Raw genomic sequence first — 14347 nt, forward strand, 5'->3', positions numbered from 1 at the left:
ATGTTAAATTGATTTTTTAGAAAGAGAAAAGAAATTATATTCCAATAAAAAAACTACATTACCATAAGCCGTGCATAAAATATGTTAAATCTACTACCTAACCTTATATGGCTATTTTTCTTACAAAATAATCATTTCCAAATTAAATGGATTTTGACTTTAATTTCTGTGGACTAAATTACACTGTCTTTCTTGAATGACATGACTCATAATGGTTTAGAATAAATATGATTTGTCATTGGTTTTATATTTTATATTGAAATTAACTATAACAATTCCGGGCAAGCATGACATTTGACTTGTAGTTGTATATTTGGGACAATTGCATCCAAGGCCCTAAGAAGTAATATAATATTAGTTAAGGCCCAAATAATTTTGATTTTCTTTTACAAGTCCAAAGGCCGTAAGTGATAATTTTTCAAAGCAAATGACAAAGTCACCGCTTGAGTGGAAAAAAAACACTATACACTTAACTCTCCATCACTCAGAAAAATTAATACTCTCTTTGGTCTAAAAGATAAATAGCTTTTGAGAAAAATTCACATGCTAATTAAGTTATTATTTTTATAAAAATATATATTATTTACTTTTTTCACTCAAGTCTCAATTACCAAAACACTCTATAATAAATAAGAAATATATTCATACAAAGATTTATATTAATAACTAGAGGAATAAATTGAAAAAATATATATATACATATATATATACTAGATTGTTTATCTTTTAAACTAAAATTAGGTGAGTGAAAATATTTATATTTTAGACTAAAGGTAGTGTCACTCAAGGCCTTCCGGCCTATACAAAAAATCAAATTAGTTGGGCCTTAATTAATATTACTTTACTTCTAAGAATTTTAAATGCAGTTCTCCCTATATATTTGTATAAATAAGATTAAAAAGCGATCACTAAAAACAATCATAAGTTCCTAATCCTACTACATTTAACAAAAAAACTTTATGATAATTAATAGGTTTGACTTTTGAAAATATCATAAAGACTTTTCAATATAAACATATTACTTGATGGGTTTTTAGATGTAGTTTTGCCCAAACCGAACGAGGCGGGGTCTCTCTTCTTCTTCTTTTTTTGGTTGTTGGATTTTTTATTTTTTTATTTTTGGCCTGAGGGGTCTTTTTCCTTGGAAAAGGGGAAGAGCCGGAATCTGGTGGTGAACGCGAGTGACGCTTTATTGACAGAGTTGGGCTACCCTTGAAAGCCACGTCAGATTCAACTCTTGTCTTCTTTTCTTAGGAAAAATGACCATTTAGAACGAAACAAAAAAAAAATGTTATTTTCAAATTTAAATTCTAAAATGTCAATAAAAAATATCGGTCCATATGTGACACCTAAAAAAGTCAATTCATTTTTTTTTTGGGGCGAATTAAAACAGTCAATTCATGTAAGAGAAATATATAGTGATAAAATTTCAACTCGTTTATTAGTAAATCCCAAAAGCTAAATTGATAAAACCACGTGTATAAGTTCGAAATTCTGGAGATTTAGTTGGGATTGTTATATAAGCATTTTTTCCTTCCAAATAAACTTTCAGGATTTTTAACTTGTATATTTTATTTTTTTTAACTCAACTTCCATTACTTTTAGAATTGAAGAATGAATGAAAGAAATACCTAATTGAAAATGATTTTAGTCGAGCTTCCAAGATTTTCAACTTATATGAAAAATTACTTAATTAAAAATGATTCCAACAAGTACACCGAAAAAAATTATTCCAACAAAGCTTTAAATATTTTCATCTTATACGCAAAATTTTTCAACTTACTAAGTGCTTACAACTTAACAACAAAATATAAATTGAAATTTCTACAACTTTTTTTCTCTTACTTGAATAAGAGCTATTTGATTATTGGCACTTTTATCGTCACCAAGGTATCATAGTTCTTAATTAACAGTTTAAAATTCTAGAGTTATATGGCATAATCATCTTTGTTATTTGGTCATAAAGTGTTATTTTGCCCTTTTTAAATTATTCCCTTGAAATGAAAAGGTACAATAATTTTGATGGAGTTCGACGCTCACCATAATTGGACTATATGGAACGTCTTTTCAGCTTTTGGTAGCATTGTCTCCAAGTCCAAATGTCATATAAAAAATAAAATTATTATTTTAACTCAATATTTAGAGATGAATTGAAATGACCCTTTCATGGGATGGGATGCAAATTTGATAATCCAAACAAGCAGGTTAGGTCTTTACTTGTTGGCTTTTGTTCTTTTTTAAATTGGCAACTTCTGCTCGCTGGCTTCGCTCCAGAGGATTTGCCTTACCAATAAAATTATTTTTGCATATGCGCACATTTTATGATGGTTTGATTATCGTTATCCAATCATTTATTTTAATTATTTTTAAAAAGAGACGAGAGAATTATTTTGCTTAAATCTTTTTTGTTACATTTATTTTTGTTACATTTAATGATTTAACCTGTTGTGCTAAAGATGAGTCTACACTCCACACTTCAATATCAAATTATAATGATTACGTTATACAATAAAGACAAATCAAAAGACTATAGTTACTCATCCCGGACAAATTAATCATAAATTGATATTTTAGTCAGGCCCATAAAATGATAATGTTATTTTACAATCGAATTACTAGACAAGGTACGAAAAAAATTGTAATCTGTTTTATTTTATTTTTTTAACTGAAAAGATACGATTTCATTAATATTGAAAAGGAGAATTACACACACTAGAATCAAACAAGAATAAGAAAGTAATAACCCGTATACAATCCTAAAGCAAAACAAAGAACGCTAAAGTATAAACTAAAAAACAGAAAACAAAGTACAAAACAGAAAAATAACAAAAGAAAAATGACTCAGATTAGGACTGGTGATCTGTTTTATTTGGAGTAGCAGAGTTCATCAAGAAGAAGATCAACTTTAGCTTTTGGCTTTGCTACAAAAGAGACGTTTAAAATTCTTGTTCGTCTTACAAAAGGGGGAAAATCCGTAATCATTTAAAAAACAGCTTCATCACTTCATGTCTTTGTCAAACATATAGGGGTAAACTAGCTTGTTTTTTTATTTTAAAAAGAGAAGAGAACTTCCTCATCCTGGCCAAATAGGATCAGTGGATGGCACCGGAATGAATTCAAATTGTACAAGAAACATGTACTAGTGGCTTTTTTAATATATAAATAGAAATAGAACATAACGAAGAAAATCATTTCAAACAAAAGAGAAAATCGTGGTGCACTTACATAAAAAAAAAATAGTGAAAATAAAAACTATTAAAATATGAAACAACATAATAGATATTACAAAGTACCGAATCAATTGAAAGCACATTCCATTGCCTAAACCAAACATGGTCTTCTAATGTGATGACCCAAATTGACGCCAACAGTAAATACAGGGAATACAACTTGTGGAGTTATGGTACATAAAAGTCAAGGCTACTTAAACCCATTATGAGCCGTTGGTGGAGAAGGCATTACTTATCTGTATGGTGGAACTCCTAGCATTGGCTCCAAGGGAGCCAATTGGTGTTGCAGGAACTGATAAACTGATTCAGTGGTCACAGCAGCCACCCGAACAATAAGACCGGTTCTCTGCACAAAATAAGAGCTAGCAGTTAAAACCTTGTATGAATCGTAAGACAGCCATGAAGCCTTCATGACTAAAACGAAGGTTTTGAGGTAGCAGCAATCAATGAGGCACCAAAGCTTCAAAACCAGAATCATTGGTCTAGTACATATCTGAAAATTTTACCGGATATGACACAACACTTTCCTAATACTCGAACATGGCATATTTTGTCACGTTACGGTGTCAACAATGCCCCAAATCGGTGACAATCTTCCAATATGGTTTTATTCAACTGTTTACTCTGTCAAAAGGCAAGTCACCATGCTAATTTTTGTAACTAAGTATTTTCCAAAGGGCAAAAAATTAATTATTTACGTGTTTGCTATCAGGCATGAAGTTCTCTATTCAAAATATAAATTATAACATATGAAAGAACTTTTTTGAAATAGTTAATCTTGTGGTGCAAAACTTTTAAAAAAATCCTCATATCTTTTTTTTTTTTGTTTTTTTAGAGAACTCAACAGCATACATGTATAAGGAAGTTTATCTAAATTTTCTCCGATAAATTATTGAATCCCGAACCCAGCAGCCTCAACAAATTATAAAATCAATGTGGAATCATAACTGAATTCCATTAGTCGTTAAGGTAAGGTAAAAAAGGACATAAAGTAACACCACTGATATTTTATACTTTTTCATTTCATATTCCAACATTAAAATCTACGAAGCAATAGTATTGCTTCGACACTCTCCACTTCCAAGTTTCACCCAATAAAATGTAATAGAAATTATTTTGGGGAAGGACTTAAAACTGGGACCGCTCAAGTCAGACATAAATAAACTCAACATGCCTTCAAATAATGACACAACAATCCGTTATCTGGACATTTTATCAAAGCTCATGTGTTAATAAAATAATAACTACCTTTGGACCAAAGAAGCTGCTAGATGCAATGAAGCTTGGTTTTGACATGCAGTACTCAGAATTTCTTCTAGTTTGATGGCTCAAAGTTGCGGAAGGGTGTAGTAATTGCTCGGACATTATTCTTTTCACATGATCTTGCACTAGATTCTGAACATGCTGCAGCTTTGGCCTAAAAAAGTAAAGTATTGGGTACAGAAATTTGTAATAAAAGAAGATCAAAGCATAAAATAAATCACTCACCCTAGGAGTACAATCATTGCAATTACTTGGTAGTTCTGCATGTAACCTTCCACACGGCCAACTTTTTCTGTATCCAATAAAATCTGTTTGCATGACTGAGACAACTCAGCACTCAGCAGAATAAAAGAAGAAAAGGCGGATAAGCATAACATGCATGACATGCGTGCGCACATACACAGAGATGCAAAACAATCCCATTGCAATCATCACTAACGGCATTTGCTGCAAGTATCATCTGAAGTCTCTGTGAGCTCTTCGTTTTTGTTTCTTGTTTAATGCGTTTCTCATGGACCAACAGCTCTCTACTATTTGCCTTAACTTCTTATTGTAGAGGGGGCATGGCAGATGTAATTAAAAGAATTGCACAAGTTACATAAGCTGTTTGAAACCATCTACTACTTCCATATCTACCATTTTCTTTTACCACACTTTATTAGCATCTTGCAAAAATGTCTAAAAGAGGACCACTTCTTCATTTTAGACTTCAGAGGAGGGAGGTGATGATATTAAATGCCTTATGCTATGTTTGGTTAAAGGGGAGGGAAAGGATTTTAATGGAGGGGAGATGAGCAGAGGGGCAGTAGCAATCCCCCCAATTTGGGAGGAGGGAAAATTCATTCCCCTCCCCTCCAACCAAACACAATGTTAGACAATGATTCCTTACCAAGAGGTGTTTCTCACATGAAGGGTTAAAGGATGTGATTTTGCTCCCAGGCATCAATCACATTCCCATTTGTGTAGACTATGCAGGCTAGAAATGACCAATTGTCAAAAAGCGAAAGTGGCATTTAAAATTGTTTGATCTGACAGACAAATTCAATGAAAACCTCTGAAAATTATTTTAACATTGAACCTTTGAGGTGGCAGAGTTTCAGTTTGATTCTCTCTATCTTCTGACTCATGGCAGCTTGCCCTAGTTCTGTTACAGAAATTTTTGCCATTGGGTTATCCATACATTCACCTGGAAAGGGAAAAAACTCATCTCTTTCTTGACAGATTCCATTCTATTTTCCATAAATTGTACCAAACTTATACAACAACGAGATATCTCAATTTTTCCACAATCTTGTTAATCCTAATGTTTTAGTATCCACCAAAAATGTCATAAGCTTAAATTTGCATAAAACAGAACTTGCCAAATTTGTTATGAGTAGATTAACCATTTGAATCACAACATAGCCTTTAGAATTGGAGTACAATAAATAACTTCTCAAGAAATTTCCAGAAAGTTTCTGTGAATAAAAAAAGAAGAAAATAACTTCACCCTTAAATCAACAATCCTAATATTTTCTTCTTATATTCTTGTATTGGTCAGTTTTGCTGCATTTTGCAGCTTTGTCAGCATTCTCCCATTTCATACATTCTCTATATCGTTTCAAAGGATATATTACCCTCCCCTCATTAAAATTCTTCTCAGTTTATCCGAGGAGAAGTTAAAAGATACCCCATGCATCCCAAATTATAAGACAATTTGAGACAAGATTACTATCAGGTGCTCAAAAATAACAAAGGAAATAAAAGGAACATATCTATTAAGATGATATAGAACAAGAATCTCGTTCTATACTTCTTTCAATAACTACATTTAGGAGGATCTCCAAAGGTTTAAAAGACTATTTTTTTATTGATGATATGCTAGCTTTTGAGTTGCTAGTCACATTCATAAAGCCAAATACAATCCAAAATACTAAATAAAATTTAGATAACTAGATAAGTAAATAGAAACTAAATAAAATCTCCTAAAATCAATATCTGGATAAAATATTGAATCAAATAAAAATAAAATCTCATGAAATATATCCTAAAATATTTCCAATTTAAATCAAATAATAAAATCAAACTCAATTTATCTTCTGATGCTTCCTTCTCGAATAAGTCTTTAATGGAATTCTATCTAGAATTCTATCAATTACACATATCAATAAAGCTCAATAATGACACTTTATAAACTTACTTTTTCAAAACAAAAATATAAACTTTCAAAAATATCCTTAATTTAAATCTGTATGCTTAATTATTATACCACAATCATTTCAATTCTCTCCTCTTGAAGGATAATATTGAAAAAGTATCATTAATAAAATATTATTTTTGTCAAATATTCTTATATTTTGGGACAATAAAATACATTTAAAGTTGTCTTATAACTTGGGATAGAGGTAATACAACAGAAGAGGATGATAAGATTCTCCTTTATGAAGACCTGAAGTAGAAATAATGAAAAGACAGTAAACTCTTGGAGAAATTAAACTTATGCACTTTGCAAATCTGCCATATCCAAGAATTTTCAGAAAAACTATCATAATAAGTGGAAACAAGCTATATTCTAAGAATCGATACCATTACCGTATCTAGAAGCAAAGGTTGATCATCTTCTAAGAATATGTTATTCATGCTTCGGTAAAAATTGAAGTCCCATTTTTCTCCACTTTCATGGCGCCCACTTGTGAACCAATCAACAATGACCAAACTTGAGTCTGTAGATACTCTGAAGACTTGTTTCTGAGAGTATCTTGCAGTGGAAAAACATGTCACTGGATCTGGAATAATGGCTAAGAATGCATCGCTCCCAACTCTTGCCTACTACATGGAGTAAATTTATCATTGCTGTTATCCATTGAATCCATCAGACACACCAATAGCCACATCAGTAAAATAATACTATTCTCTTCCAAAATAAAAGTGTCTCATCTTATTAGAACTATGCCAGAAAAACTCAAAACTTTAATTCATTATACTACTGCCCAAAAAAAAAATCTTTAATTCATTATACAACCGCCAAAAAGTATACCATGTTACAAGCTCAAAACCATAAACCTTGAAATAAATTGAGTAATGTTAAGGAAAACTTTTCACTGTCATTTAAAACGATGACTTGATGAATCAAGCCAATAATGACAAACACAGGTCTTGGTCAATAAAAAGTTAAAAATGAACATACGGGACAGAACACACCATAATGTCCAAGTAAAGTTTTGCTTTATTATTATTCTTACCTCCAATACTTGTTCAGAGCACTTTGATCCCACAGATTTATAAACCTATACAAGGACAAAGCATCCGCCATTTCTCCAACCAGTCAGCTAATGTATTGTGTGCATCTTACACAGAAGTAATCACAGCTAAAAACCACTCATTTCAAAGGAAATAATAATGATAAATAAAAAGGCAGAAATTAGTTTACCTTAGTGGAAGCTTGGGTGGTTAACACTGCGGTGCAAGCATTTCCCACAGAAAGCTTGCATGAAATGCGATCACCCTGCATCATAAGAAAAAATCCAGTAATAAGCAAATATAGATATGTAAAACAAAACTCATCGAGAAAAAAGAACAATCCCAAAAAAGAGAAGGATCATACAGATACAATTCCGCCTCCATAGGTAAGTGAGTAAATCCATACAGCATCAGTTTCCGAAGAACCTACCTAAAAATGACGACCAGTGAAGTCAGAGATATTGAACTCGATCTCTAATTCCCATGACTCAAACGTCAAGCTAATGTAGTTGAAAAGTATTGCTGAGAAGAAGACAAGGAATTGAAACCTTTCTGGGTAAGATAAACTTGAGAGGATATTTTGAGAAGCATCTAGTCGCCGTTGACCGGCCTCCCACTTTTTCAACCACCAAAGCACCCGTTTCGATGTCTTCATCGTCCTCACCCTTACGCATTTTCTACTTTGCTGCGAGATGAGAAGAATACTCGAGCCGCGCTCGTGTTCAGGGCCGGAGACAGAGAAGCATGTGCCTGCCGCGTTCAGTTTCTCTCCCCTGTGATATCCCGCCGCTGCGTCTCCGGTCCATCGAGCTGAAACGCTGCCGTTTGTTAATTAAATTAGATGGAAAATTAGTTTTCTGTTCCCTCGTCTTTTTTTTTAACCTGTTCCCTCATTTAAACCCAATCGCACGAGGCTGGTAATTTAAAAACCATAATTTTTTTTATAATTCAAAAGAGAAGTATGATCCTGGCCTGGGTTATGATTAAAAATAGATTTTATATTAATTTTTAGTTTTAATGTAAGGAATAGAGAGGGAAAAAAATTAATGAGTTTAATTTCTAAAAATAATAGAAAAATAAAATTTTTAATATAGATAAAATGCAAAGAAAATAAGTGAATAAAATTTCTTATAATTTTAAACGACGCTTATTTATATAATTTTTCATCAAATAGGATGTTTAAAAGATGTTCTATATTATGATTAAAAAAAATTAGTATTAATTTCATATTCACTACTCATTTTTTATTGTTCTCACACCCATTTTATTAGAAATGTCCTCATAATCTTTTATTTTTATTTATTATGTAATAACTTAAAAAATTATTATAAAAAATATATTGAAAAAAGAGGTCACATGGTTATTGTAGAACTACAGTAACCATTCAATGTAAAATACAATAGAGGGGAGATTCTTCTAGATGATTGAGAGGGACTGGTTTAGAGTTTGATGCCAAGAACGTGACCGAAGTTTGTGGTTTGAGATGTTCAAGGCTATCTTTACTTATATAATTGGTCACTACTTTTATTTTTAAGTTTTTCTTTTTTATGTTTGGGTATAAGATGGTTTATTTTCTGTAAATCATTCTAGGCTCAGCAATGCCCTTCTTATCTGCATACAAAAATTTCTTCACTTCTATAGAAAGTTCTAATTAAAAACTCATACCTCCCTTCTTCCTGATGCTCAAATTCGCTAAATCATCTGCACAGCAATTCCCTTCTCTATACGTATGAGACACTCTCACCTCCCAAGAAGGATCATGCAATTTCAAAACATTTGATAATATTCTATTATCAGATTCATTACAATCAAACAATTTAAACAACATATTTACCACAACTGAAGAATCCAATTCCACTATTAGCTTATGAACATTCAGTAAACAAGCCAGCTTGAAACCTAACCATGCGCCCCAAACTTCAGCATCTATAGCAATACACACACCAACATTATTATAGAAACCACCTAACCAATTTCCCCTTTCATCCCAAATTAATCCCCCACAACCAGCAACACCGGATTGTCCTTTTGCTATATCATCAACATTCAGTTTTACCCAACCAATCTCAGGAGCAACCCAACAAATATTGCACCATATCCTCTTTCCTCCAACAAGTTCATCCCCGAAAAAAGCAGAATTAATACTATCCAAATATTTCAAAATAGAAATTTCAGAAATCAAACCTGTATCAAATGAAGGATCAAACAACATCTTATTATGCCAGTACCATATAAACCATGCCACAACTCCAAACACCATTTTCCAATCACTTCTACCACTCAAATTCCATATGAACCATTCCTCCTTCCCTAACCTGATAAAATCACCCTTCTGATCAATTTTCAGCAATTTTTCCCACACTGACCTACTCCTATTATAGTCATGCAAATCATGAGTATAAGGACCTATAACACACAAAAAAGTGTAAAGATCTATAATAAAACGCGAGCAAAGTACAATAATTTAAAGTTATGTTTTCCCAACAATATCAATAACAATTGCTATTGTTAAATGAGTTTTTCAAAGTTAAATTTGTTTAAATATTATTTAAGATTAACCATGTTGCCAAATGAATTAAATGGATTAGCTATATTTATTTATTAAAGGTGAAATGTTTGAAATACTTAATCATAAAATTTTAATATTTAATTTTGCAACTCAAAAAACTAGAAAACTAATATGAAGATAGATAAGTGAATATATTAGTCATTAATATTGTCTTAAGTCCCAAAACTTCTTCACACGAACCTGAGGACACTATGTGTGGGGTCATTTCTTTGAGTCTTTGGAGGAATAGAGATAACATAATTTTCAACTAGATTAATGTCTTGGTGTTTGAGTTCATGGCCAAAACTTTTAGTTACACTAAAGTGATCCAAGATAACATTGACAATAAGAGAGATATTATTGGACTAAAGTCTAAAATTCAAATCGCTTGAGAGCGACCACCATCTAGCTAGGCAAGGCTCAATATTGATAGTGCAATGAAAGGGAGTCCAAGGTTGATGGGGGTGTGGTGGGGTTTTTGAAATGATAAAGGAAAATGAATTGGAGAATCTATATCTCATATAAATTTGGAATGTCTAGTAAGGGTGCATGTGGTTTTCATCCATTTAAAATTTAAAATAGACTTTTGAACTTTTTAAACATTAAAAGTTGTTTGGATAATTTTTTAAGGAGCAAAATGACTTTTTGAAAGCGAGTTAAAATAAATTTGAAATGTGAATTTTGAAACTCTATTTTGGGTGGATTTCAAAAGTCCATTTTAAATGTTAAATGAGTTGGGAGCAATAATGAGGGGAATAATTGGGTACCTAACTTTCTAAATGACCATGATATCCTTTGATCCATATAACTTCATACACTAATGAAGAAAATATAATTAATATTAATGATGATAATGACAAGCATACATTTTCATTATCAATTTCAAGTACAAATTTAAGCATGATTTTTAATAGAGAGATAAATAGGGTTTGAGAGTTTATTAGAGATCAAATTATATATTATAGATCAAACGATTAATCAAGTATATTTTTTCTAATATTAAATTATATATTTCTTATTCTTATTATTTAACATCTTAAATTTCATATTATTTTAAATTTTTTGAAATTTTTTAAACATTTATAATATATTATATATGTATAATAAAAAATTATAAATTATTATAAACTAATGTCCTTTTCAATCATTGCATATTCATAAATACATTTCAAAAGCATAAATTTTCTTTAATTCAAACAACTTTTAATTTATTAAATTGACTTTTAAAAAAATATATTTAAATACAAATTTTATTATAATAACTGACTTTCACACTGACTTTTACTAAATAAATTTTCATCAAATTAAAAATCAAACACACACCAAATTTATATATAAATTTGGAATGTCAATCAATAATAGATGAATAGTAAGTTGTCGACACTGTCCCCAATTTTTTCTTGGCACCTTCCCTTGAACATGACCTTCACAGTGAATTATCGATATTGTTCCCGTCTTTTTTGCCTTTGTACTTTAGACAACTCACTCGCTGTTTTGAAATGTTGAGAATCTATCTTCCATTATAGGAAATTACAATCGTTACTGTACATCTACAGTAAATGTTCATTTTACTTTATATCCACAGTAAAATCCATTACATTTAATAATTTTATTGTTTTAAAAAACAAATCGTTTTTAAAAATATTTTTAATAATAAATTATTAAATTATATTTATTAAATAAATATTAACAACTAAAATTTTTTTAATATTTTTATTTCAAATTTTTATATTTTTAAATTTATATTTTTATTTACATTTTTTTAAATGACTTATAACAACACATTATATATGGGGAAATAAATTCTGAGCTATAGTATGTTGTTAAAATATTTTCACATCTATTACACTTAATATTTTTATTTTTTTCAAAAACATATATTTTTAAAAATATTTTTAATCGTAAATTATTAAAATATGTTTATTAAAAAAATAATAACAAAAAATGTTTTAAAATTTTTATTATAGTTTTTTATTTTTTTAATTTCATGAAATTCTTAGATTTTTAATTTCATTTCATTTTAAATTTTTATTTTAAAATTTCTTAAATGACTGACAACAATGCATTATACATGGGGTAATAAATTATGAGCTATATTATGTTGTTAAAATTTTTAATTCTCATGAATAATAAATTACTAAATATTTCTTTGCATTATTATTTAAACTAACTTTTAAATTGAACAAGAAGAAATATTATAGAATAAAATAAGATATTATTTATAATTTTAACATGTATCAAAATAAAAAAATAAAAAATAAAACAAGTTGTTTATTATATTTTAAATTTGCAAGGGAAAATAAATTTTGAATTGCAAGTTGCTGCTAATATTTTTTAATATGCATCTAGTTGACAAATTAAAAAGAATGACAAGTGTTATCTAAATTTTTCAATATCATTTTAATATATTGTTTATGCTTTAGTGAGTTTGGTGTTAAAAAATAGAGAAACATGGTTGAAAGTTTTTAATTGATTTTTCTTTTTTCTTTTTCTCTTTCATTTTCTCTTTGTTAAAATGTTATAATTCTTTTTTTTATAAATTAAAAGTTATAATTCTATTTTCCTATATTTTTAAATCAAACTAAAATCTCTCCTTCCTCCCTCTACTTTTCTTGAACTAAGTAGAAAATTAATGTTATTCATTCATTATATAAAGTCACACACTTTTTATTGTATAGTTATCATCATTTGGATAACTCTCCACTCTCCCTTTCTCTATTTTGTTTTTCATGTTTTTCCATTATATAAACTTTTATACAATAATGGTTTGGACATTTGAAATAAGAAGTAATCAATTCAAAAAGATGGTGTCACGCGAATGAAATTCACATCAATAAGATATAAATTTTATTCTCTTGAACATCTAACATCTTTTTTATAAACAAAATAAACAACTTGTTAAAATTTAAATTGTTCCATTTTATTTTCTCATCATTGAAATTTTTTAGCTATGGCTTTTTTCATTTATTGAAAGAGAGATATATTTATTTTGTATATTCTCTTGTATGTTAGAATCTACAAAGTTGTTATATAATTGTATTTGCGTGCTTTACATAAAGGATATAATCATCGTAAAATAATATAGAAGTAACTAATATTAAATAAATAAGAAAATAGTATAAGTTGAAAATTCTGCCTAACAAATTAAAAAAAAATATGCAATTGACTAATGTTTTCAAAATTACAATATTTTACATTATGTATGATGAAATCTTTCTAGTGCATCGCATGGGGATAAATTTTAAGTCATTTGTAATTTAAGAAAGCATAGCCTTCATGAAGTTAAGTTTTGGAGTGTCTTCCATGGAATCTAAGTGGTGAAGAGTTTAAACTTTACCAAACTCATTGTGGAGAGCAATCGTTTGAAAGGTAGTGAGCCAATTGAGAGAAGCAATCAAGCAGAATGAATCAATCACTTGGACTTATTAGTGAAGAAGATTAGAGGATGCAAGACACATTTGCAGAATTGCAGGGGAAGCAATACATGTGCTAGCTAGTTTGGAATTAAGCAGAACTACGCTTGCAATGTTCTTTTGAAGCCTCCCCAAAAGCTCTTGCAGTGGTTGTGTAAAGATGTTAAGGGTTTTCATACCCTTGTGTTATTGTTATCTAAATAATATAGTCTCGGGCTTTGCACCATTTTTCATAAAAAAAAAAATCTTCAAAATTAATTCTCAATGAATCCATGAATATACATGATGATTATCAAGAAATCTAAAAAATACCTTTATTAATTACTCCCTCCGTTTTTAGACATAAGATATTTTTTAAAATCATTTTTGTTTACAAATATAAGGGATTGTTAGGATATTTAATAAGTTGACGATGATACCCTTATTATTTGGGGAAGGGCAGAAGGAATTTACTTCGGAAGTATACATTGCTTTTGCACCTTTGTCCCATCATTTTCGAATCCATCATCTTATTCATACTCTTCCTTAAAGAACAATGGTTCATGAGTGCCATCAGTGAGCAAGGGGTCATCAGGTATTGAGTCTTCTTCTTCACCATGGGATACTTCCATTGCAGATTCGTGAATATCTTTGGCGAAGGATGGTACAACATTCAAGTCAAATAGAGAGTTTGG

The 14347-nt window shown here is 29.9% G+C and overlaps 1 protein-coding gene across 1 annotated transcript; it reads right to left on the reverse strand.

Annotated features, from left to right (window-relative positions):
* Positions 1–3176: 3176 nt before the first annotated feature.
* On the reverse strand, positions 3177–8544 carry LOC129306586 (urease accessory protein D). Its single transcript, XM_054947266.1, has 8 exons — positions 8261–8544; positions 8077–8142; positions 7903–7977; positions 7715–7759; positions 7065–7298; positions 4719–4801; positions 4479–4647; positions 3177–3576 (listed from the first exon to the last, which is right to left on the reverse strand). Exons 1-8 carry the CDS (start codon positions 8384–8386, stop codon positions 3463–3465), a joined length of 912 nt encoding a protein of 303 aa, XP_054803241.1. The 5' UTR covers positions 8387–8544; the 3' UTR covers positions 3177–3462.
* Between the last annotated feature and the right edge of the window lie 5803 nt (positions 8545–14347).

This window comes from Prosopis cineraria, unplaced genomic scaffold (assembly GCF_029017545.1).
Source record: "Prosopis cineraria cultivar Desert tree isolate PC_DT_omini unplaced genomic scaffold, ASM2901754v1 PC1, whole genome shotgun sequence".
NCBI classification, from domain to species: Eukaryota; Viridiplantae; Streptophyta; class Magnoliopsida; order Fabales; family Fabaceae; genus Prosopis; species Prosopis cineraria.

Excerpts from the sequence above, each read along its gene's own strand:
- LOC129306586 (XM_054947266.1), bottom strand. The coding sequence starts at position 8,386 with ATGCGTAAGGGTGAGGACGATGAAGACATCGAAACGGGTGCTTTGGTG. Across the intron at positions 7,760-7,902 it reads CCACCCAAGCTTCCACTAAG|GTTTATAAATCTGTGGGATC; the intron begins GTAAACTAATTT and ends GTCCTTGTATAG. Across the intron at positions 7,299-7,714 it reads GCTCTGAACAAGTATTGGAG|GCAAGAGTTGGGAGCGATGC; the intron begins GTAAGAATAATA and ends TCCATGTAGTAG.